The 26,862-nt window shown below is 33.4% G+C and overlaps 3 protein-coding genes across 4 annotated transcripts; 2 read left to right on the top strand and 1 right to left on the bottom strand.

The window, feature by feature from the left end:
* Nucleotides 1–8,990: 8,990 nt before the first annotated feature.
* LOC21404370 (tRNA (carboxymethyluridine(34)-5-O)-methyltransferase) lies at nt 8,991–10,878 on the top strand. 2 transcript variants are annotated; one of them, XM_024171903.1, is made up of 3 exons: nt 8,991–9,065; nt 9,783–10,343; nt 10,561–10,878. In XM_024171903.1, exons 1-3 carry the CDS (start codon nt 9,037–9,039, stop codon nt 10,646–10,648), a joined length of 678 nt encoding a protein of 225 aa, XP_024027671.1. In that variant the 5' UTR covers nt 8,991–9,036; the 3' UTR covers nt 10,649–10,878. The 2 variants fall into 2 exon arrangements, with proteins under 2 accessions (XP_024027671.1, XP_010105860.2); XM_010107558.2 differs by having other exon boundaries at nt 8,994–9,065; nt 9,232–10,343.
* A 1,288-nt stretch (nt 10,879–12,166) lies between these two features.
* On the bottom strand, nt 12,167–17,136 carry LOC21404369. The gene is made up of 7 exons (XM_010107557.2): nt 16,718–17,136; nt 14,785–16,120; nt 14,548–14,603; nt 13,900–14,130; nt 13,503–13,794; nt 12,790–12,986; nt 12,167–12,665 (listed from the first exon to the last, which is right to left on the bottom strand). The coding sequence occupies exons 2-7, from the start codon at nt 16,045–16,047 to the stop codon at nt 12,512–12,514; spliced, it is 2,193 nt and encodes a 730-aa protein (XP_010105859.1). The 5' UTR covers nt 16,048–16,120; nt 16,718–17,136; the 3' UTR covers nt 12,167–12,511.
* A 4,330-nt stretch (nt 17,137–21,466) lies between these two features.
* Nucleotides 21,467–26,680, top strand: LOC21404368. Its single transcript, XM_010107556.2, has 13 exons — nt 21,467–21,974; nt 22,085–22,172; nt 22,566–22,665; nt 22,759–22,832; nt 22,947–23,018; nt 23,276–23,353; nt 23,643–23,767; nt 24,009–24,081; nt 24,354–24,415; nt 24,495–24,875; nt 25,319–25,421; nt 25,994–26,230; nt 26,444–26,680. The coding sequence occupies exons 1-12, from the start codon at nt 21,895–21,897 to the stop codon at nt 26,192–26,194; spliced, it is 1,437 nt and encodes a 478-aa protein (XP_010105858.1). The 5' UTR covers nt 21,467–21,894; the 3' UTR covers nt 26,195–26,230; nt 26,444–26,680.
* The last annotated feature ends 182 nt before the right edge of the window (nt 26,681–26,862 follow it).

Genomic DNA, 26,862 nt, shown 5'->3' with positions numbered 1-26,862 from the left:
AATGAAATAAAAATAAATAAAAATAGTATAATATATTATGTTAAATATGAAAAAAGAAATAAATTTAAAATTTACTTACAAATGCATGTTCCGCGTCTGGATTGACAAAATTCTGCCCATGACGGTGCATGTCACCCCAGTTGTCAATTAATGATCTTAGCTCATGAGTCTCGGGCCTAATCAAGTTGAACGTGTTAGAATAATTATTAAGCCAAAGTGACAAAAACTTAACAAGTATGTAAATTAGTATTACCTTATCGAATTGATGTTGGGAGAATGACTTTCTACCATGGAAGCTAGACCACTTTTGACTATCACAATTTTGTTGATTTGTAGTAGATTTTTTCTAGTAATGATCAAAGATGAATTAATAACATACTTAATAATTAAATAAACTAATTAATCAAAAATGGATTAAGACATAATGTAATTGAACCTGAAAAGCATGGGACATAAAACGATCACAGTAAGGTCCCCATTGCTCTTTTCTCCTCAAGTTTTTAGGAGGATTTTGCCGAACAAAATCCTCTTTTTCTGTCCCTCCCATCTTCCAGAAGTGTATGTGCAAGGTAGTCTTCCAGTCCTTGTAACATTTACTAGCTTCACGATCGACTACATCTCTAATGATGTCGGTGCCGCGGTCGTAGTCGAGATTAAACCAATCCTGGGACACATTAAAAAATCAACAAATAAATTTTAAATATTATATCTACAATTAAATTTTTAGAACAAAATTTGTTTCAAATAGATACCAGCATGCAATTTTGAATCCTCTTTTTGTGCTCCTCAGGCACGTCCTTCCAGGCGTTGTAGTGTGGGTCACATATATCTCTTGTGTGCAAGCCGACAGCACTGTTAAAATATGGGGCGTTTTCGCCAATCACCTTCCACGTACTGGTCTCGTCAAACAAGATAAAAAGCTTCCCATCTCTTTGTACCCTCTCTACTATATCTCGACCTAGACTACCCCTTGACCAGAGTGACGTCGATGTCTTGGCTCTGGAACTGTAAGAAAATAAAAATAATGAAATTTGATTATATAGAGTACTGTGTTATAGCATATAATATCTGACTGACAATGTGCCGGGAGTCTTGTCGGATCAGGTAGAGGCTGTGATCTTCCTGCAGAACTGGCGCATATAGCTATTGGGCCAGACATCGTGACTTTGTGTCGTATAAAAAAATATCTTTATTAGTTACTTTATTTCTTAACAAATATATAAAAAAATTCATAAATATAATATAACTACTTTATTTCTATTCATCGTCACTACAAATGTCTTCAACATCATTGGCACTTTCTAAGACATCATCATCTTCAGACTCGACGAGCTCATCTTTGATATAGTCAAATACAGTTTCATTATCACTGTCGTCAATAAAGTCATCTTCAACAGGCGACTTGTCGCGCAAATATGTGTCGACGTCAGATGTGACAGTATTTACTTCGACATCAGGCCGATCAAATGTTAAGTTGTCCAGTTCAAGTAGTTCAACAACTAACTCAACATTTCGTGATTCTGTGTCTTGAACTATCATGACCTTGTCGACGTCCTCTTCTAAAAAATTCCATATATGTCTATTCCCAAAATGTTCCATAACTTTCCAATTCGAACCGTTAAATAAATCATCAACGTAAAAAACGTGTTTCGCCTAGGAAGCTAGAATGAAAGGTTCATTCTCATACCACGAGTCCTTAACAAAGATACTTATTCTATTCTTGTATTGTTGAATTCTACTTCTTTCTGCCCGAGTGTCAAACCACTTACACTTGAAAAGGAAGACTGAATTGTTGTTTATGTATAGTCATTCAACAATATCTTCCAAGACTCCGTAGAAAACTTAATTATTTGCCCTGCGGACACAAATACCACTATTCTCAGTAGTTCGGTCTTTGTCTCGGTTGTATGTTAAAAACTTAACTCCGTTGACTACACAACCAGAATAAGACCGAACAAAGAAGCTTGAACCAGATGATAGTGAAACCAATGATTAGTGGCTTCTGGAAAGTTACATTGTTGAGGATTGTATATCTCTAAAAAAACATCATTTAGACTTGTTATTTAAATTCTAAATGGAATTCAAATAAATTGATGTGCATTAGTAGTTAAACCTAATCGAACGTTTCTTAGTTCCTTAGCGAATTCAGGATAATTCATATCTAAATCTTTCCACTCCTTACCATCAATTGGATGATGCATTAAGTCTGGATCCTTCGAATGCCCCTGCATGTGCCACGTCATTTCCTTCGCAGTGTGACGCGAGCTATAGAGACGCCTAAATTGATCCTTTAAAGAAAAATACTGTAATACTTTCTGTGGTATTTTTTTACCTTTTATTTTTTGTACTCTTCCAACGACTGGTGTTACAGACATGTATTGTTTTGTAGCCCAAACTGAGTTTACCCAATTTTGTTCGCTTCGAAATAAGAATCTGGAAGTTTAATCCCTTCACGAAATGCATTTTTCAACAGCTTTAAAATAGAGTTCACACACTCATTAGGCCATTTGTAGAGCACCTTTAAATGCGTCAGTTTCACCAAAAAATTCAATGATGAATACTTAGTACACCCTGGATACAATGCCGATTCAAGCTCGGATAACAACTCTTTAAATTCATCGTGCTGCGCATCACCTAACACCTTAGCTTGTATTTCATCCGGCATATCATGATCGGAGTTATTTCCAACAACATCATGTATAACTACAACTATCTCGTCAACTGATTCATTTATTGCATTGGTCGTAACATCGTCTTCACCATGGTAATGTCACGTCAAGTATTGAAACCATAGTGATGTTTGTGTGCTCTAACTGTTTCTATTGGAAAACACTTATGGTTTAAACCCTCCGACAAGGACAACTTGTACAACCACTTTCATCAACATGGTCTTTGACAATGTTGATAAAAGCAGATAAGCTTCCCAATACTGATCAAACAATCGATTTTTCAGATGTATCCAACTCTTGTCAATTGGCATCTTGACTATAAAAAAAAATAACAGATTCAATCAAACTTCATGTTTTCTTGTGACTATATAGTCGCCTACATAAAGGAAGTTTTATAGTTCATGTTTCAACTTTATAAGTTTTATCAATTTTTATGAATAATTTATTCTATTATTATTGCACTCATAATGTTTATAATTAATTTTTAATTTAATTTCTATTAATATAATTAAATCTTATTAATGAAATTCTTAAAATTAATAGGTTTTAATAAAATTTCGGCAGCATAACGACATATTTTTCTTATTATCTAAAAATTTAAACCTGTAAAAAAAAATAACTTTTAAAAGATTTCGACACACCATAACTACAAAATGTGCCACCCAGAACAATCATCAAAACTTTTAATTTTAACCTAAATCAAATTATAATCTCAAAATTTCAACAATCTCATTTCAACAATCTCAATACCAAATTTCAACAATCTCAAAATTCATAATCCAAAATTCAATATCTATAATCCAAAATTCAAATTATATACTAATTCTAAAATCTATAAATCAAAATTCAAAATCTAAAATCCATAATACAAAATTCAAACAACAAAAAACTCAAACATTTTAAACTAAAAAATACAATAAATATGTAAAAACTTACAAAGTTCAAACCCACTAAAACGGGGGTTGAAAACGGCAAGATTAAGGGGGTCAAATGGTGGCGGCAGAGTTTGACAGCGAAGGCAAGGAGTTTGTTTTTTAAACTTCTTTTGATGAAAAAAATTAAAACTTATGATAATGTTGATTTGGTTAGGATTTAGAAGAGAATAGATGGAGATTTTGAGAGTTTAGGGTTGGAAAACAGGGGAGAGGCCGAGAGAGATATTAGAAAAAATGGAGGATGAGGCTCTGATCGTGGGTATATAGATAGTTTTTTGCGACGATAAAAAATAATATTTGCGACGATCTGTGTCGTAAATATAACTTATAACACTATTTGCGACGACAAGTGTCGTCGCAAATATAGCTTAATTATTTAATAATTATAACGAAGGTTCTGAAATTATTATTTGCGACGACATATATTGATGTCGTCACAAATAATTTTTGGGGAACCGCCCAATTTCTCCACTGTTTATTTTAGCGGGGGAATACAAAATCAGTATTTGTGACGACACATATTCATGTCGTCGCAAATAAATTTGGGAACCGCCAAAATGACCCCTTTTACTAGGAAGACAATAAATAAATGAATTATTTTTTGCGACGAATTATGTTGTCGCACGTAGTACATTATTTGTGACTTGTCATCACAAATAATGTTATTTTGGCCGCAAACATTGGTGCCACACAATATTTGCCGCCAACTACATATTTGCGATGACGTGTGAGTTTTTAGCAAAGATAATATTTTCCTGTTATACGAAATCTATTTGTGACGTTATGTCGTTGCAAATAAATAAATATTTACGACAACGCTTGTCGTCGCAAATAATTTCATCGCAAATTGGCCAAATTGTAGTAGTGTTCCCTTCATAATTTGGGAAAAAAAAACATAAATTTGGTAACAGATCATCTTGAATAATTCCTTTTACAATATTAGAAATTTTACAGTGCATTCTCCATTTGTGATCCACTGACAGAGCAAGTGTTTTTAACCGTAAAATTAAATTTTTAACGGTTAAATTTGTAAAGGTCCGTATTAAAAATTTATAATGCACCACACAAAACTGTTCCTACTACAGATTTAACCGTTGAAAATTTAATCCAACAATAAAAATACTTACTCCACTTGTGGCCTATAAAAGAAGCCTTATGCATCCATTCTTGTCTTTTGTCCAGTTTTCGGGAATGAACAGTTCTTATGTGTGCCTAATGGTTTCTATGCAGCTCACTTTCGAAATTTAATTCCACCTAAAATTGAATCAAATTACTTGTTGTTCCATGTCTAGAAATTTAATATACAAGATATATACGTGCTTATTTATATGTGCAGCTCACGAGGATGATCCATTTCCTAAACCACTAATGATTATGGCGTCACTTAATTTGTAGGTTTTAAATAGAAATTCAAAATTTTTGTGAGAAAAAACGATATAGTAAAAAAATTTAAACTGTGGTACAAATTTATTATACAAACACCACATATATATTTTGTCTCGTTATCTTTCTGTTAATTTCTTAAATATGAAATAATTTATGAGTATATTGTATTATGATATATTTACTATATTAATAGGTATTGTTGTTTTAGTTATTATATTAATTTTTAACATACTAAATTATAAAAGAGAATAATTTTATGCAGTGCAATATAAATTTCAAAAATAGACTCTGATAAATTAGATCGTTAAGAAATTAAAATTAACAAAAGTTCCTACCGACAGTGAAAATGGTCTGCAGAAATTCCAAAATTATCATAAAAAAGTAATGGCATTTTATATATGAAACCCAGAGACCAAGAGTGCCATGAAGAATAATTGAAACTAGATATGAGATCATCAACAATAATCAATATTACTTCACGATGATGCCATGAAAACAAGGGGAAGAATGTGGACTAGTTTTGGGACGAAGCAGTCATATTCAATGTCGGTAAAATTGCACAAGGAAAGTGGAAAAAAAGCAAGAGTCATGCACATTCCGTCACCTCTGGCCACGGAATTCCAACACCTTTTTATCGGACTTGAAAAGGTCTTTTTCTACTCGAATGGAAGATATATATCAATCGCCATCACATCATCCAAAAGACGGCAGATTGGAATTCTCTGAGCGGAATACATTTCAAATCTTAATTTGAACGCGTTAGTTTTTTTAAACGCTTTAGGGTTTGTAAGTTTTCATTTTTTGAGTTAAGATGATTTAAGTTTAGATTTTAATTTGAGTTAAGGTGTATTTGAATATGGTTTGAGTTAGGATTTTAATTTGAGTTTGTGTTTAGATGAGTTATTATTTGAATTGAGAATCTATTTCAGTTTGTATTTATGTAGGTCAAAACTTGAATTTATATTTGGATAGTATTTTAATAAAAACTCAATGGTAATGAAAAATTTTAATAAGGTATATAGGTAGGGTTTTATTTCTCTTCATTGTGAACGTATAGAAAAAAAATCATCTCAATCGGAATTAAAACTAAAAAGTTATAATATTTTTAAGAATAAAAAAATATTATTCATTAACTTGAGTTTAAGTTTACAAACTTGAGTTGAAGAGGAAATTCAGATTTTAGCCTCAAATTCAAGTTCAAACTCAAATTTTACAAAATAACATGAACTTGAATAAAGTTGTAACTTGAGTTCAAATTTTTTTTGAGTTTAACTCCAAAGAACAACCCCTCAAATTTTACGGGCTCGTTTGGTTCGCTGATTCGAGTTTTTAATTCGAGTTGAGATGTGACTTTATGTGAGAGTTTTTTACTGTAGTAAAAAGTTAGATGTGATTGATTATGAGAGCTTTTTACTGTAGTAAAACTCGAATTGGTAAAAAAAACGGTGATCTCGTATAATTTGAATGTGATTTGATAATTTAAATTGTATCGGTAATACATATCATGTCTTACTGATATAAAAAATTTCTTAGGTCTCGTTCATTTTATCAATTCGAGTTTAGAATTCGAGTTTTGTTACAGTTTAAAGCTCTCAGAAATAATCACATCGAACTTTTTTGTTACAATAAAAGGCTCTCATATAAAGTCACATCTCAACTATAATTAAAATCTCGAATCAGCGAACTAAACGGGCCCTTAGTCCACAATAAATTTCTTCATCGAATTAATATTTTATTAATCACCCTTCTTAAGTCAAGCTTACCATATATTTGTAAATGGGAATCCAACGCCACATGCAGGAACTACCTAGGTAGGACGACTAGATTCAGAAGGAGGAACAAATAATTGAAGCAAGTTTCAGAGCAAAAAATAAATAATAATTGAAGGAACTATGGAAATTAAAAAAAAAAAATGTTGAACTTGAATATCCCGGTCTAGAGGATTAAGAATGTTTGAAGAATGATTAATACAACTAAAAGAATGATCATAGATGAGTAGTGAAATAATATATAGCCTCATTTACTTCGCAGATTCGAGTTGAGATGTGACATTTTCTGAGAATTTTTTACTATAGCAGAAAAAGTTATATGTGATATTTTCTGAGAATTTTTTACTATATAAATCTAAAACCGAAAACTCCAATAAGTGAAATGAACGAGGCAATTGATTGGCCACTCAATGAATATCGCCTAATATGCATAGGCTTTTAGCAATTTCTTTTTCTCTCTTTTATGTTTTTTTTGCCTAATATACACGCCTTATATTAAATTCAAACGTGAGTTTACCACTAAACTATTACAATTGCAACCACATATTTTAAAGTGTTCTTTTATATGAGTGCTTGATTAAAGATATTGAATCTCATATTTAACACTCTTTTTCATAACTGTTATTTCTTTTACTACAATGCTTTCCGCCTTGCCCCATCATTTTATTGAAAATGGGATTTAAAAAGTTTAAGATTAGTTGGAAATTTAGAAATATTTTTATTGAAATACCACCATTATGATCATTACGTTATAACTAATCATTAAAAGGGGTATATCACTTGTAATGTTTCTTGAAAAGAATTAAAAAAAAAATAAGACCTGTAAAATTTTAAGAGACATTACGAATACCATCAATAGTATAAATTGAAGCAATATTTGAAATATTATTAATTAACGTAAAGATTGAATAAATATTATATGTTAACATAAAAATTATAAAAATTAGGATTAATCTCACAAATAATCCTTGAGATTTACTCTCAATTCCACTTTGGTCCCTAACTTTTAAAACTTCTCACAGTTGATTCTTTGAGGTTTTACTTTGTTTCAATTTCAATCCTTTTATTAGTTTGGTATTAAATATTTGACGGAATCTGTGAAAATTAGGGACTAAATTTAGAAACATATAAAATTTAAGGATAAAAACAATTCAAAAAATAAAAATTAATTTTCACATGTAGTTTCAAAATCTTATAATATCAACATCCATGTCTCAAACTTTGTTAAGTCTAGGTCCGAAATTTCAAAACTGCCCAATTAATATTTGCTTTCTTTCTTTTTTTTTTATTTGATTTTTTAATGAAAAAAATGTGTCATTACGTGTTGAAATATGCTTTAAAAAGTTAATGTAAAAGTATATTAAAAATGTTAATGTGCTTATTTTGTTGTATTATATTTTTGTCAATAAAGTTTTAAGTTTAATTTAAATTTCATTTTTGTTTGATTATTAGGATAAAATTTTCCAATTTACTTTATTATTTAATTAAATTAATTCCATTATTACATTTATTTTAATTGGTCCTAATAATGCACTGTGCAATGGATTTTTAATTTAATATGCTATTTTAGTGGATAGAGAACATTATTAAAATAAAAGATTTTTTTAAAAAAAGAAATAAAAAGATATATATATATATATATATTTAGAGTGAAAATTATAGTTACAAATGTGTACAATTAACTATCTCATGTTTTGATGCTAAATAAGGGTAGAAACGTCATTTTAAAGATTATATAAGCTTAGAAATGTTTTCTATGGAGGGGCATTTCTAGTCTTTTTAAAAATTTAATGATTAATATTGACAGTTAACTTACGGTCAACTAACAACTAACAAGAGAGAGAGAGTGTTTGTGTAATTTTTTTAAAAAGTTGAGGGGTATTAGTATGATTAGTTTCAGTCAAGGTGTCTGTTATTTTGGTAAACTATGGGGATGTTAGTGTAATAAATTAAACTCATCCAATGGATCTAATTGTGTTGGGTAATCTTAACTTTTTAAAATAATATTTATTAAGAGTAAGGAATAAGAATTTAAACTTGTGCACTTAAAAGGGATAAATTCTCCATTTTTTCTGTTGTTGTTTGTTTGATCTCAGCCCTTGATATCCAAATGCTAAACCTAAGTCCTATGCCCCCATTTTTCCAGATGTTTTGGGCCGTTAATAGCCCAAAATCAGAACTAAGCCCAATCCATGAATACCCAGCATTTTGTTGCTGGGAAGAGAACAGAACATCGGGGTTTTGCTAGCTATGGCGGTTCGCCGACGCAGAGAATGAATGAAGATATGTGGATCAGATTCTTCCCGGTAAGTTTGATATTTCTTCCCTTTTCCAATTTAGCGTTTAATTCCTAACGTTAATCTATTAGTTATTTCGTTAAATTCGTATCTTTCAGGTTACAAAGCTTATTTCTTGATTGTTGTTTTGTTTTGTTTTGTTTTTGTTTTTGTTTTACTTTGGTCTATTTCTCAGGTGATATCTCGTTTGGAATAGTGTTTTGTGCTTATGATTTTTAGCTTTCTAAGAGCAAGTAGATTCTTTTATCTGTCTGCGGAGAATTTCTCCCTTCCCATTGTTGAATCTGGAAACGTATTCAATTCAAAACTCTTGAGCACCATGAGAGAAATTAAAGTAAAGGGTGCTTCTAGTATTTGTTCTACTAACTTTTCTGACGAAGAAACTCATGCCCCACAAACCGAATTTGGCAATGACGACCAAAACTCATCGCTTGGAGTGCAATTCACTCCCGAAATAGAGAAGAAGTACGTCCACCGCGTTTATGACGCGATTGCGCCCCATTTCAGTTCCACTCGGTTCGCCAAGTGGCCGAAAGTAGCTGCCTTTTTGTCGTCCCTGCCGTTGGGATCTCTTGTTCTGGATGCGGGATGTGGGAATGGGAAGTACTTGGGATTGAATCCTGGTTGTTTCTTTATAGGATGTGACATAAGTCTTCCATTGATTAAGATATGTGCCGATAGAGGGCATGAAGTTTTGGTCGCTGACGCTGTAAATCTTCCCTACAGAGCCGGTTTCGGCAATGCAGCGATCTCTATTGCCGTGTTGCACCATTTAAGCACAGAGAGTAGGAGAAAGAAAGCCATTGAAGAGTTGGTCCGAGTTGTGAAAAAGGGTGGTTTGGTTCTGATAACCGTTTGGGCTGTGGAGCAGGAGGATAGAGCATTGGTTAACAAGTGGACTCCGATCCTCGAAAAGTATGACGAGGAGTGGATAGGACCCGGCAGCCCTCATGAGCGTAGTAGCCCTTCGTCCTTCAAGTTGGAAAGTATCCCAGAAACCGAGGAGAATAGTTTAGGACATGTGAGAGGTTTTAAGGAGAGTTCTGCTGGGAGGTTGCGGGAAACAACTTGTCAAAGTGAAGAAGACTCCGCGGCTTCTGATAATGCGAGGGATGTCAACAATCAACAGGAATATTTTGTCCCTTGGCACTTACCTTATCACCGCGCTGAAGTCAGTGGCGCTTCTGCTTCTGCTCTTGCAAATGGCTTGGCGAAGAAAGATGATAAAAAGGGTGCTGTAGTCTACAACAGATACTACCATGTTTTCAGCGAAGGCGAGCTTGAAAGGTAATGTAGATAGTTCTTAAAAGGATGTTTCCATTTGATTACAAAGTATCTGTTTTGTCATTCGAATTTGGCATGAATAACTCAGATTTATGCTTAGTCTCTGCTGTAGAATTTGGTCTCAAACGTTTTCTTGAAAATGCTAAAAGCTGTAAATCAATTTCCTAAGTAATCTCGACCCTGTCTTAATTGTCTGTTTTGTGCTTATTGTATTTTGCAGGTTAGTATCTGGTATGGAGAATGCAGTGGTTGTTGACCGGTTTTTTGACAAATCCAACTGGTGTATCATTCTTGAGAAGACATCATAAAGAACCAAATAGGTTATGTGTTAAAAGAGCTTCGGAGATCTCTCCACAGTTATATGGTGGCGTACCTCAATTTGTTTGTAGGCGATACACAAATACACAATGCAATACTGAGAGAATTTGGATTTTGGCCATCAATGTAGTTTGTATTTTTCTTGAAGGATTTTTTCTTTTTCTATTTTTTTCATGAAGGAAAATTGGTTCCAGCTCAATTATTTTTCAAAGAAAATTTTTCCAACTACACTTGTTTCAGTGTTGGACTAACTGAAACGATATGTTACCGTTTTCTGGTAAAAACTTGGAATAACATTCCATTTTTCTAGGCTTAAAACATCGCAACCATTGTAGAAATACGACCCGGCGTTTTTGTGAATCAAAGAAGAACCACGACGTATCACTTTGTATTAATTACTGCAAACTTCCAATTATATAATCTTCTAACAAATCTATAATATCTTATAAAAATTTCGCTATTACAGTCACACCTCTTGTATTTTATTAAAATTACAGTGACACTCCATTAACCGAATTTAATAACAGCAACACCGGCGCCATTGACCGAATTTAATAACAGCAACACCGGCGCCATTTACCAAATTTAATAACAGCAACACCCGTTAATTGAAACCCCGTTAAATTTTAGTGAGAAATTTAAAAACTACCCTTATGTTAAATTTGTTTTCTTTCTTTTTTATTTACTTTTTAATAAAAAATTGTGCTAGGATGTGTTGTAATATTTTTTAAAGAGTTAACGTAAAAATATGTTAAAAAAAGTTAATGCGTTTAATTTTTTTGTATTATATTTTTTTATCATTAATGTTTTAAGTTTAATTTAAACCATTTTTGTTTCATTATTAGGATAAAATTTTCAAATTTAATTTATCCTTTCAATTAAATTAATTTTCATTATAATATAGTTGGTCCTAATAATGCACTAAATATTAAATGGTTTTTAATTTAATACGCTAGTTTAATGGATGGAAAACATTGCTAAAACAAAGGATTTTTAGAAAAAAAAAAATTTGAAAAAAAATTTGTTTTTATTAGAGTGAAAATTATAGTTATAAATGTGTAAAAATTAGGGGTATAAATAGGGGTATAAACGTCTCTTCAAATATTATGTACAACTTAGAAACATTTTCTGGGACATTTTGGCATTTTAAAAAATTTAACAGTCAAAGATTGACGGTTAACTCACGGTCAACTAACAAATGGAGTGTTTATCTAATTTTTATAAAAAATTAAGGGTGTTGACGTGATTAGTTTTGATTAATGAAGTGTTTTTGTTATTTTGACAAAACGAAAGAAGTCTCAGTGTAATAAGCTCTTTTTTAAATAAAAAAAAAAAAAGTCTTATACATGATTAAACATCCATGAATGAGGGCGACCGATTTCATAGATAATATGGGTTTGATCCACGTTCTACGTCTAATTTTTGTTAGAAAATAGAGGGAAAAGAATTACATCTAAAATCATAATAATTAGAAAAAAGACCAGAATCTACTCAACGCAAAAACCGCGGAATTCAAAAGTGGTGTGGAGCATTCATTTTCAATCAAACAGATTAGTAAAATCCTTACAACCGTAAATTATACAAAAGAATTCATAATCTCCACAACAATTCTACAAAGTCCATGATCTATTTGTTTTGCCAGTACAAGCGATCATTAGGCTTTATATCAACATTATAAAAATACATATCTCATGCATCATCTGCCGGCACAACAAGATCTTAAGCAGAATAGCAAAAAGCTGATAATAAAGACAATTTCAAAACTTCCCTCTCAGCCTTTGTATCACATGGAGAGGGGAGAGCTACGTATAGTGTATAAATGTATTGTACGTAGGAAGAGAAGGGCCAAGACATTAGCAGTTCAAAAGCCAGTCGTAAGGCTGATATGTCACCTTCAACTGAGAGTTGGCAATAGACTCCAGTAAAGCTTCTGAGATTGCTGTGTCCAAGTAGTTTGATACAAACTTGAGTACCTCTAACTCATTCTTACCAAAATCTATACTATACCTGAGAATCACACCAATGAGAAAATACTAGGTAGCATCTAGATTGATTGAATCACCAGATAATCACAAAAATGACAGCTAAAAAAAAAAAAAAAGGAAAAGACCCTCTAGTTAGAATGACTTACCATTTGAGTATCTTGCTAACTGAGGCTACTTTGGCTTGAAGATCGATGATAACTCCACCATTTCTTAGGAAATTACAGGCTGCTTCCATCAACTCTTTGTCAACGTTTCCTGGTGAGTAGCATCGAAGAGTGGGCCCAGATTGGTTACCAGAGACGAGTGCAAAGTGAATGAGAGGCTCCGGATAAGGAAGAGCCACCTGATACAAAAGAATGATGTGAGGAAGACAGAGCAAATTCAAGTAAATGGAGTCTGGTTATTGTTATCTCAAGGCAATAAAGTGGACTTAAGAAACTTCTGTCGAAGACGCCCCATAAAAGCTTGAAACGAAGCACAGTTATCTCCAAGGCCTTATTTGGTAGGAGGGAAAGGTCCTTTCCCTTCCTCTCTTTTCCTCACCTTGATATATACATACACTTTCCCTTCCTATTTTCTTTCCCTCTTACCAAAGACACCCGAAGAGTCATCATAACTTACAAAAGTTATATAATTAGATATGGAGTTCCATAGTTTTCAGAAAGATCTAGATGTTCTGCTCAGGGGTTAAATTATACATCTAAAGAACCTTATCAACTAGGCTAGTACTTCAAACTCTGCACCGGCACTTTCAGAGACCGTGCAAAGAAAAGTAAAGAAACACAAAGTTGTATCCATGTTTACTTGAATGCAAGACAATTGACACCAAAACTGAAGATTATCTCTGTTACCATCATACCTTGGAACGTCTATCTTTTGCACCAAATGGCTTCATGAGATTGTATGGAGGTCGCTGGTTGCCCCGTAAAATTCCATTCTGAAGAGCGGAAAGGGAGTACGCGGACCCCCCAACAACATACTTAAAGTCTCCAAACAATCTTCTTCTTTCTAGTGCCCCAGCTGGGTGACCCCACAACAATATTGCATGGATGGCCATCATATTGTAAAGATTTATAAAGAAAGCAAGTTTCTCCTCCCTAGACATGTTGTGCAAGTCTACTCTTTGAAGCTCCTCCACTATTCTCAAATACCTATCAGTACCATTATTAACAATGACTTAATACAAGTATCGCAAACATGTTATGCTCATGAGAAACTTAAGCTGATTTTCCCATAGTTTTAGGCATCATACAAACCTTGCAAATTCTTCGCTTGCTTGAATACTTATATAATCCACATGCTTTCCATCTTCTGATGTGTAGGCGTCAATAATTGCATAAGACAAGAACCTCAACCTCGATGCAATTTCTGTTATGGGCTTTGGCTTCACATCAGTTATACCCCTTGGTATGTTAAGACATTCAGAGATTATTGGATCATCATCCAAGAACCGATAAAGGTGGTTGCCATCTTCAAATTGATTTTCACTGGAAGGCAAAAAACAAAAAATCTTATTGAGAACGGAAAGGACAAAGACATGTTAATTACAACATATTTTATGTCATGCAGAGATCGTGTTCCAATCTACAACTTTAAAGGATATAGAAGTCATTTTCCTACATTGGTCATTCGGTTGGCTACAGGAAACAAAGCTCTGTTACCCAGAAATACCTATCTTACCTTCAAAATAATCAAATATTTCTAAGAAGATAACAAAGCATAAGGAATTTAAAACCTTTTCTCCACGCTTCTCTTGGAAACTAAAAGAAGACAGTAAGCGTGGATTCAGATTTCTTCTAACTCATCTTCTGCTTCACTCTTATGGTCATTGGTCAACAACTTCCTATTATGACTTTCCCAATAATGCAAACTACAATGACACGTCAAAACAAAAAGAAACTCACCCAAGAACATGTTGGAAGAACAGCTGACACGATAACTTTCTCCCAAATTCAACTGCCTGTCTCACAACACAGAAAAGCAAAAGAACCAAATAGTAGAATTAGTAGACAACAATTTATGAATGGAAATGAAAGACAGCTCAAGTGTTATGTTTCTTGAAAAGTGAAGTTACGAGAACTGAAAATGAAAACAAGAATTTATTCACTTTAACCAAGCCTGAACATAAAATTCCAACTTACCTCTTCCCTTTCCAGGTACTGATCCTCTGATATGAAATCCACAGCTTCTGAACCTAGAAAACAGCTGGTGAACCTACGCATCTTATAAAACCGGTCCTTGACAACAATGGAATCTTTCATTTTCCGAACAATCAAAGCTAGCTCATCAATAACCCCACTAGTGGACATGTCATCTTCACCAGAAAGTGGTGGCAAAGGAGCTTCAAAAGATGGTGCTTCAGCGATCAGATAATCAATTTTCTCATCAAGCTTTCCCAATTCTTCCAGACCTTTTAGCTCACTCACGCCTCCAATAAGGATTTCATTAAAGAACACCTTTGGAACTGCAGAAGACCCAGCAATCTTCTCTAGCTCCATCTTTCTGGTGGGATAAACATCAATATTGATCTCAACATATTTCAACCTCTTCCTGTGCAAAAAAAACCTAGCCTCCTTGCAATCTTTGCACCCCAACCTCGTGTACAGAATAATTCTTCCTTTCATTACAATATGAGCTTCTGGTTCTTTAGTTACTACCTCTTTCTCCTCAATGTTCTCCACAACATCACGGGGAATGGTAAGATAGCTGAGGGGATTCCATGCGGACCTTTCACCTGTTTTCTGAGAGGCTTCTTCAGCTGCATTATCTGTTGCAGAGTCTGAAACATCCTTACCAACATTTTCAGAGACATCTAGTCCATCTTCTTCATCTTTTTTACCAGATAGGCGACGGAGGAAGTTCGAAACAGCAACTGCTCCCTTCTCCCCTTTCTCCTTAACAAGGTTCTTCAATGCGACTGCCTTCTCAACCACCTTTTGTGTCTCCAAATCAAGATCTAAAGAACGAGTGGATGTGCTTCTGATATCTTCCATCCCAGGAACCTCCGTCCCATCAAAAACAGGCTCTTGCTCCTTCTCCTCCCCAATGGTCTCCTTACTCTCATCTATCTTCTGTTCCAAATTATCCTTTTCCCCATTATTGTCTAAAATCTCTTCTTGAGAGTTAGCCTCAAGATTCATACCATGGTCATTCGTCTTATCATCGCCAGACGTCTCCTCTTCGACTTTAGACACCGAGTCCTTGTTTTCATCTGCCTTCTCAACTAATTCATCTTGTGTTTTATCATTGTCCAACTTCGGATTATCACCATTTATGTCCAGAGTTTTAATTTCCTCCAAGGGCTCCCCTTGATCTTCTTTCTGGATGACTAAGCTCTCTCCCTCCAACGTCTCAGCGTCTGGAGGATTTGTGACATCTTTCTTGGTCAAGTCTTGGGTTTCCATAAGGCCAACAAGACAAATAGCCCAAACTCTAACTCATCAAATAGGCGGCAACTTAATTGAATTTATGCATATTCTGCAAGAATTTAAAAACAAAATCTTAGACACGTGACTCACCATAAGCTGTAAAGTTCAAATCCCCCAACCCCCAAATTTAATAAAATAAAATAAAATAAAAAAACAAACAAACAATCAAGAACAAAAGCTTTTATTACCTAATCGTTTGTTAAAACCAAAAAAAACAAAAAACAAAAAACAAAAAGAACACAATCATTGTTGAGCAAGCAACAGCCAACGAAAAGTTCCTGCTTTAGGGGAATCCAGACAGAAACATAGTCATAAACAATTCCTGATAAATATTGACCAAAGGTAAGTTTCTACGTTATTACCTTACTCGCTGATTCAAATTAAGGAAGGAAAAAAAATATCTAATCTAAAACGAACAGAAAAAAGGGTAATCAAGAAACTTCCTTTATTCATTTCCACATGATTTCCTACATATAATACAATATCAGCATCTAGATTACTTAATCGCTCGCGGAGAAAACAATACCAAAGCAATAAACACCACCAAAACGGTAAATTAATAGAATTCTTGAACCAAACAAAAAGAAAGAAAAAGAAAATCTAATGCAAAGTAGAAATTAGAGAAAATAAAAAATAAAAAACTTACGGATCTGCGAGAGCGGAGAGCGGAATCGGACAAAGAAAGATAATTGCAGTATCGAAGAACGATCTGAATGCAGATAAATCAAAGAACGCTTATGTTTGAAAGGTATTTTATTTATTTATTTATTTTTATAGAGTGAAATGAGAGTGGAAGAGAATAGAAGAAGAAGAAGAAGAAGAGAGGTGGAGGATTTTCAGACAAAGGCGCGGCTGCGAGAGAAGCGGGAAGTCCGTGGGCTGAAAATGAATGAGATGGGTTTTGACTTTTGACTTTCTATTTTTTTTTTTTTCTATTTATATTTGGATTTGGATTTTGGATAATGTAACCCCACTTTGTTTCGTGTATTTGCAAATCATTGCCCAATTTTTTGCGAGATTTCCGAATTATGATTGATCGTCGATTGTCAGAACTAACCCACTTTTTTTTCCTTTTTATTTTTTTTTCCTTGAAGAATTAACCCCACTTTGTTTCTGTATGAGTATCTACAAATCGTTGCCCAACTTTTTGCGAAATTATTTATTTTTCTTTTTCTTTTCTGTTTTTTTTTTTATGATTTTTAGTAGCGTGAGTACTCCGTTGGGAAAATATTAAAAAAATACATGTGCTATTCTTCTTAAAATATATTAAAAAATGCAATTAAAGGTTTTTTAACTGTGGTTTTTGTCTTTCCTTGTGGGAGTTTGTCTTTTTTTCTTTTTTATAACCAATTCTTCTTACCATCCGTCATATCTTTTGATTATTTCTCTTCAGTTTCATCATCTTCTTGCTATCAATCTATCCTCTGTTTTTACTTTTTCATTAAAAAAAAAAAAAAAAAAAAAAGCCTTTTGTTGAACATTGATTGACTACTAGGTAATGTATTTTTTTCTTGTAAAGAGAAGTCTAGAGAAATGTCCCTCTACAGCGACATAAATATTTACCTCTTTTCTTATTCTCGCATTCTATATATTTATATATATTTTTTGAAAGGGCATTATATATCAATTTATAATAGTAATTCTATTTGTTCTAAGCAGGCTTCAATTGTGTCAAAATTTCATATGTTAAGACAATTATTTGTCAACTTTTTTAAAGGAAAATTAGGAACTATTGACACGTGTCAACTTAAGAGGAGGATACTTTGAGCAAAAATGGGGTTATGTGGCATGTTACACTTAAAAAGGTCAGAATTATAAGAGGATGCACAAAAATAAAGCGAGTTAAGGAATGAGTATATCCTTAATAATGAGAAAACGTTAGCTTTGTATAGACGCCAAGTAGGCCTTGTTGATGATTAGGAGTTGGTTTCCTCCATAATTGTCAATCCTCTCTTCTATCATTTCTGCAGCGCGCTTATAAGGAATTTAGGCATCGTTCATTTTACCAATTTAAATTTTGTTACAGTAAAAAACTCTTAAAAATAATCACATATAATTTTTTTGTTATAATAAAAAATTCTCACATAAAATCGCATATAAACTCGAATTAAAAACTCAAATCAACAAACTAAACGGCATTTATATTACTCATGATCATGATGACACACGGCTTAACCATGCAAGCTTAACAAGTGGGCATTTATCAAAACCCCAAATCATGAGATTTATCTCCAAAGGCTCCCAATTTTCAAATTCAAACTGAATATAAGGATATTTTTTCAAGAGTGATTAAAATCTAAGATAACCAAAGCAACGATTATTGAATACTTGTTATTTACTAATTTGAAAATTGGTAAAAATCTAATAGATGGCCATAGATAGGTGGCTATTAGCCTACTCCCACTAGAAAGCCTTTAGTCTTTTGACATTATGCTTTTGATAGTTATGTGTAATTCTACTCGTTATATTGAAATTTTTCACACACTACATTAGACCTAACATTCCTCTTACAGACTATCATTCAATATAATATGATATATAGAATTCGTTTAGTTCATACATTTGAAATTATAATTCTGATTTTATTATAGTATTTTTTTTTACAAAAAAATTTGAATCGAAAAAATTCTTTTCAATGAATTCTCTTATAAAATTTAAATTTAAAATTAAAATAACTTACTTAAAAGCGTGAATTAAACAGACCAATAATAATTTTATCGTATTCTAAAAAAGAAAACATAATCATTCTTACTTTTTCATATCCAATGGGTTTTCTCTAAATTTCTCGCCGTAATTGTTTGTCAATATTCTAAAAATTAAAATGTATTAGTAATCACGTAGTAATTATCTTTCTCGACCCTAGTGAGTTTATTCCCTCAGCTTTAAGTGATACATTATAAATGAAAAAAGAAAAAACTCGTCGTGAGTGGCTAGCTTCGTCATCAATATTATAATGTATTAATATAATTAAACATTCCCTTTCAAAAAAATTTGAAGATAAAATGAACTCTTTTCAAAAAAGGAGGGGCGCGTTGAACTATAGTCATTTATGAATTACTCCTTCAGGTATTGATCTTTTATAGACATGTCCTTCAATGTTTTAAAGATGATGTCGTTGTTTTATTTACTTGTCGTTTTAATGGATAATGTCCCTTGTCATCAGAGACACGTCATATGTCAGTAAAAATGTTTGGTTTGAAACAATTTTGTCGTTTTGAGCTATCACCTTTTTTCACAGTCGTTTTTAGGCTCTCTCTGTTTTTTTTTTTTTTTTTTTTTTCCTTTCATTTTTGCAGTTAGATTTTTTTTCTTCCAAATAATCTTTCATAAAGATAAAGAGATGCAACAATGGGTCAGGGCCTATGGACCGGTCCATACCCATCTTGACACAATGATGAGCCGGGCCGTCACAGTTCCTCACTGTTCAAGGCACGGTTCAGCCCATAAAAATATTAGTGAGTTAGGCTATGCCAATCTATATTGGCCTATGGGCCGGTCCGGCACGGCTCATGAAAAATTATAGGCCAGGCCGGGCTGGGCCAGCCCGTCTAGGCCCATGATGGGCCGGCCTGTCTAGGCCCATAATAGGCCAGCCCATCTAGGCCCATAATATCTTCATGTATTTTTTTTATAGTAATTTTGTTAACATCTTATGCATAATTATCCTAATTGTACTATTTTTTCCTTACCAAGACTTTGTCCCACTAGATTTTCCTTATAAAGGTTTTTATTTAATGAGGTAATCATAAATAAAATATCTATTTTCATATTTTCATTGACTATTCAAACTTATATATTTGTTAACTTGTTTAAAAATTAAAAATAAAAAAATAAAAAATTGCATGTTTAGATGGCCTGGCTCGTCTAAACCCATGATAGGCCTTGAGTGGGCCAGCCATCCTGGCCCGCGGTACGGCCCAGCTTGACCCGCGGCACGACCCAGCCTGGCCCACGTAAAATTTTCCCGTGGTGTAGGCTGGGCCGAGGTCATTCTTATACTGGTCGGTCTGGCCCGGCCCACAAAATTCGTAGGCTGGGCCAGCCTGGCACGTGGCCCGCGTGGGCCTAAGGAGAACGGGACGGCCCAGGCTGGGCCACCAGTTCTTGCATCTTTAGATGGTGCGACCATATTTATGGTTTCTACATCTATCAAAAGTGATGTCGTCTTCTGTTGTGTTGTTCAAGATTTTGTCGTTAGATTGAAAAATATCGTCGTCCTGAACGGCTGAATATACCATGTTAAATTATGACGTCATCCATTATAGATGTTATCGGCATTATTCATTTTACAACTCAAGTTTTATTACTATAGTCTTTTCTCTTATAAAAATTTAAATTTAATTTTTTTATCACAGTATTTTTCTCTCAAATGCACAAATCATTATGACTTGAGTTGTGAAATGAACACACTCATCATCTATTAAAATGTGTTGTTTATCATGTCATTCTCGTGTTACTCAGGTGTGGTTCCTTTCTAAGATTTCATTGCCATGTAAAGCCACAATGGTTTTTAATTTATGTTGTTCACGATGATATTGTCGTTTATGTTTTCTCATTTGCATTGGGCACCATCGTAACTTATTTTGTGGGAATTTAGGGTTAGCAATTTGAGTAACGATACGACTCGAAACTTGCACGAAGTTAGTGGGTTTGGATTTACTATAAATGAGTTTGAATCATAATCAGGTTGACATGATTAACACAATTAATAAATGAATTGTGTTAAGGTTGACCTCCTAACACGAATTGACACGATTAATTATATGTGTCATATGCAATCTAATGATATGTGATATAACATGAAAGTTTATATGACATATTAAATGAAAATAATGTGAATTTTAATATTTGTAGGTAAAATTCATCTGTTTTTCTTAAAGAAAAAGATAAATTAACCGATAAACATGTAAATCTGTCTTGACCGCGTTAAATAAATTATTATTATATTAGTAATTTATTCAATATATTAATTTAAACGAGTTATACGGGTTGACACGATTAATAAATGAGTTATGTTTGGATTGACATTTTTAATATATTTAATAAATAGATCATATTTAGGTTGATATTTTCTCACATGATTAATAAACAGATTGACATAAACACGATCTACTAACACGAATTACCACCCTTAGACGATTAATAAACAGATTGACATAAACACGATCTACTAACACGAATTACCACTCTTAGGTGGGATATGGTAGAACCTTAATAAGTACTCTATCAATTTTTTACCGTTAAATTATTTTTTTAACAATTTATAATAAAAAAAATTCTGTGTGACCAAATTTAACCGTTAAAAAACTAATCTAACAGTTAAAAAAACAATACTCTGACAGTAGAACACTTATTGGGTTACCCCATACAGAATCCCCCATATTTGGCACAACGAAAAGCCAAGAAACTTTAGAAAAGCATCCGAGAGTTTCCCTATCCCTTACAATTTTGCATTCCAATCGGAAATTGTTCCCAAAATTCTGTTTTCTAGGGTTTTTCAGGTTCCATAATTTTTTAATGATATCAAAATTGCGCGTTCCATCAACGACGGCAACTCTTCGATCATCGTCTTTCGGGTACTCTGCCGACCCCCCCGAGACCTATATGCGAGTAGTGCACTTTTTTTTTCTTTTGAGAAGAGAAATCAATACACGATTCGAAATTGAAAGTAATTAGGTTCTTGTGTTGGGGTTTCCAGTGGTTAAAGATTGGAGTGATTCGATTTTCTTTCCCTTTCTCGGGAACCATTCGGAAAACGAGTTTATTTGGAACTTGAAAAGGGACTGAATTTTTGAAAGGCGTGTTTTTATTAGAAGTCAGACGATGAACAGAAAATCAACTAGTTGCGCTCTTTGCGAGAATTCGAATCTCCCTTCAATATGTTCCATCTGCGTAAATTACAGGTATTATCCCCAAAATTTGGTGCTTTTGAAGTTCGTAGTTGTTTTACTGAGTTAATTGGTTTTTGATACATGACCTATGGTCTTAAATTACTATTATATGTTTTCCCCAGATTAGCCGATCACTACAATATTCTAAAATCAAATAAAAGTCATCGGGATTCGTTGTATAGTAGACTGGAGGAAGTGCTTCTGGCAAAGGTTTGTTGTGTCTGATCCTTTTTTTTTAAATTTTTTTTCTTAGAGTGCCAAAATTTTGAGAAAGATGATAGTATTCTCAGCTGAGAATGGCTATGGAATTTGCCCTATAGCTGATTAAACTCCACTTTCTCTGCTTTTGGGACATAAGTGCATTTTGTTTCTGAGAAATTGTAGTGGATAAAACCTACTTTAAATTTTCAAATAAATGTCCTTAGTTTTCCTAGATTAAAAAAAAATGACATTGATAAATAGTTGATTGATATTGGTAAACCATTGATTTACCAATGTATTCCTAATTTCTTAATTTAACTAAATTAGAAACATTTACAAATTTTACACACATGCCTTTATTTCTCTAGGTGTATTGATGTATTTATATGGTACATTCATCAGGGGAAGGCAGATGATCAAGTAGGTTGGAGAATGTCTCAAAATGAAAAGCTTGCAAAGTTACGGGAGAAGCACCGCCGAAGTAAAGAGCGGCTCGTGCAAGGTATTGCAGTCAGCTTGCCAATTGGTCTTTAATGCAATTTCGTTTAAAAATTGTCGACGTTATTTGACGTTAGGAGATCTTAATATTTGACAGGGAAGGCTAAAGTAGAGAGAATGCACTACGATCTAAAAGTGAAGTCTGGGGTGCTTGAAGCTGCTCGTTCTATGGTATGGTGGATTTCATTAATGTCAAGAAACTCATTCATTGTTGCACTATTTGTATGTTAAAAGAGTTTGACTTTGCTACTTTTCCATGTTTTTGCATCATTTTCCTCTTTGCAGTTGGAAAACAATCGCATGGAACAACTGGAAAAGTTCTATCCCAACTTTATTTGCACTCAGACTTTAGGACATGTAAGGGCTATTATTATTGGTTTAAATTCTTTTTTTTCCCCCGTTTTATCAATTAGAAGTTACCTTGAAATTTTATTAATCTCATAGATGAATTGGTGCTTAATATGTTTATATTTTGGTTCGTTTAATTCAGTATTCACCACATTTGGAATTCAAGACCTATGCTCTCATTTGTCTATTTGTTATTCTTCCATCTTAGCAATTTATGTCTATTTCAACATGAAATTGATGCTCAAGGGCTATTCTTTGAATGACAGATGGCAATTACCTCAGAACGTCTTCATAAACAGTCTGTAGTCATCAAACAAATATGCAAATTGTTTCCCCATCGTCGGGTAAGCACTTTAATTATTTATATACCTTGATTTCTGAATATGTGTACATATATATGACTGATAAGTGCCATTTAGCATATTGCCTTTTGTATTTGTTTGCCGGAAACGAAAGGTTTAGCGTGCCTAACTCGTTATCATTTGTACTTCAAGCAAGATACATTATTCTGGTTTATGTTATAATTGCAGAAGCGTAGAATGATAGTAGTATGTCATTATTTTCATTGTCCAATTTTTAATTTTGTAGTTGCCTTTTTAAAAAAAAAAAAAAAAAATCCTTTCCGCATTTTAGGTGATCATAGATGGAGAGAGGAAAAATGGGTCTGCTGAGCAATATGATCAAATTTGTAATGCACGTTTGCCAAGAGGGGTTGATCCACACTCTGTTGCATCAGAAGAGCTTGGTGCCTCACTCGGGTATTCTTTTCTCTTTTATATATAAGACTATGAATGAATATTTCTATCATGCTACTAACAATGTATTGGTTTCCTGTTATCTTGCTGATTAATATTCATAACAACATCATTCTACAAAAGTACCCTACATTTATTTATTTATTTATTTTTTTTGTAAATAATGTTGGACTTTGTTGTAAAACTTTCATCCCTTTGTTCTTATGTTGTCCACATTTTGTCAATCACCGTGGTTGGAGTACAGATACATGGTGCAACTCCTGAATCTTATTGTTCGAATTTTAGCTGCTCCTGCTCTTCATAACTCAGGTTTTGCGGTATGTTATGCTTTATTCTCTTATTTTTTCTTCAAAATTCATACTAAAGACAATAATTTGAAATATTAAAGTATCTGAATCTTTCCTGGCCATCCAGTTTTACTATAGGCCAAATCAAAAGGAGTTTGGGAGTAAAGATGTTGATTCTGATTTTTTATTACTTTGGACCATTTGTAACTATTGACTAATACAATCAAACGTTTGTTTGTAATGTCTTGTACTGTATTGGATTTCCTTTGTGTCTGTGTTTTACGAAGACATTCTTTCTTTAGGGTTCTAACTCTCGGATATGGCAAAGAGATTCTTATTGGGATGCACGTCCTTCTTCTCGAAGGTATTTGATTGGGATATTCTTTAACGTGGTGACTGGGGTTTCTCAGCGTGTTGGACTAAATGATGTTTATGTTATGCAGTAATGAATATCCCCTATTCATCCCACGCCAAAACTATTGCTCCACAAGTGTGGAAAATTCATGGTCAGATAGAAGCTCAAGTAATTTTGGTGTTACTTCGATAGAATCAGAGAGGAAGGTCCGCCTGGATTCTTCAGGAAGTAATAGCTTTAACTATTCTTCTGCTTCTCCACATTCTATTGAAACACACAAGGACTTGCAGAAAGGCATATCACTCCTCAAGAAAAGTGTGGCATGCATAACGACATATTGCTATAATTCATTGTGCCTAGATGTCCCATCTGAGGCATCAACTTTTGAAGCATTTGCAAAATTATTAGCCACATTATCTTCATCCAAGGAACTCCGTTCTGTTTGTTCCATAAAATCAGCTTGCTCAAGGTAAACTACTCACAAAAACATTATTTTTCAATATTTTTGGTTCATCATTGTTTGTTTCGTTTCCATCTGAATATTGCCAATAGAAGAGGGGTATGAAATCGTTATTGTTGTAGCTCTAGCAAGAACTATTTTTGTAAAAATTTTTTCATTATCCACTTTTTTTTTCTTATCCTTTTTTTTTTGTTTGACAGATACATGTACCTTTTTCGAGTCTGATATTATCTACTTATTTTTTGTTTTTTTGCTCGATTTCGAGTTTTTATAGTAATATGTTTCAGTTATTGTTAAGTTGTCAACTTCATATCATTTCCTAGGAATGATTGTCGTAAACTAGGTGGCTACTAATTTTCTTACACGTGCAGATGATCAAAGTATTGCATTTTTGTTATTGTAAACTCCCTTATCCTAAGCCTTTTTACAATGTTGTTCTCTCTTTTATGCAGGTCAAATAAACAAGTTCAGCAGTTAAACAAATCTGTGTGGAATGTGAATTCTGCCTTTGCCTCAACCACTCTACTCGATAGTGCACATACAGTGGCATCAATGGTATAAGATTGCATTTCAATTTCCTATATTCTCCGAACCCTAAATTTGTAGATAACTGACTTTTTGCTTGTCTAAATTAGTTAGGGCTTTTTTATTTTATTTTTTTCAATTTCCCATTTGACAAGTAAAGTTTTTCTTCCTCCTCATTTCACTGCTGATAACGAGCATGCATTTCTTTTCTATTCTCCATCTTGCGTTTTCTTTCATTGTATTTTTCATGGTTCTCTGAAGTCGTGAGTTGGGTTGGGAAATAAAAGCCATGGTGATTTATTAAGAAGGTAATTTTTACAAGATTCAAGACAACAATAGCACCACCTCTATTGATATCCTCCAAATGTTAAGAAGCCTGAAGTGGTATTTTAAGAGTTTTTTTTCACTTGCACTCTTTTACTATGCACATCTATGTGCTTTCTTGGGTTTGAGTCAGGAGTTGGTTGATTTATCGGATTGGATGAAAAGATCATTGTATGTTATTTTTGAGAAAAGAGAAACATTATGCTGTTGTGGTATTGTTATGGTACTTTAGTAGCAAACTTAATTTCCATAATTTTTTTTTCCCCCGGGCCTTGCAGAAGAATATTGGTGAAAACAACCTTCCTAATCCTGCCACCAGCTTTCTTTATGCCACGGAGTCTGATGCTGGAAAGAACGAATTCATTATTGAAGGATGGGATCTCATCGAACACCCGACTTTTCCTCCTCCCCCATCACAATGTGAGGATGTTGAGCATTGGACTCGAGCCATGTTCATTGACGCCACCAAGAAGAAATGACTCAGCCACGTTGGTTCCTTGTACTTATTATGGAAAGTAAGCATACGAATTTGTCGTAATATATATTAACAAATGCTGAGAATCTTTTATCACTAGGTGTTTCCAATACGAGGTTCGTTGGTAGTTAGTACCTTGTTCGTTATGAAAAAGTCAAGTGTGCTAAAAATCTCTTTTTCTTGGGAGTGTCTAGAACTTGCTTGTCGAGTTTCCCAGAGTGAAGGATTAATATCTTATCCCCCCTTATCTCAGGTTTGGTAAAAGGAGTCACCAAACTGAGAAAACCAGCCCGCATGGAGGATTGAAGTGTGGAACTCTTTTACCGTGTTTGTGCTCTTGTTTACGTGTAAATAGATAATTCATTGTGTACATAAAACAAGTCTTTTCTATTTTAGCGTATTTTCCAGTTAAAATATATTACTATAAGTTAATTGTATGCATCTGTAAAAGCACAATAAATAGACGATGAAAAAAATAGTATTTGACTGAACGATCCAAAATGCAGAGAGCATGATAAATTCTCGACGCGTCTTGCAACTTGATACATAGGGTGCGTTTGGAATTGGTTCCAAAACGTTTTTATTTTCTGTACGAAAATGAAAATGAAAACGTTTTTAGTTTCATTTTTGAATTATTTCTAAAAATGCGTTTGGTAGTTTTATTTAGAGATT

The sequence above is a fragment of the Morus notabilis genome, unplaced genomic scaffold (assembly GCF_000414095.1).
Source record: "Morus notabilis unplaced genomic scaffold, ASM41409v2 Scaffold206, whole genome shotgun sequence".
Lineage (NCBI taxonomy): Eukaryota > Viridiplantae > Streptophyta > Magnoliopsida > Rosales > Moraceae > Morus > Morus notabilis.
The sequence above is the reverse complement of the archived record's forward strand: the minus strand, read 5'-3'. Positions and strand labels throughout refer to the sequence as shown.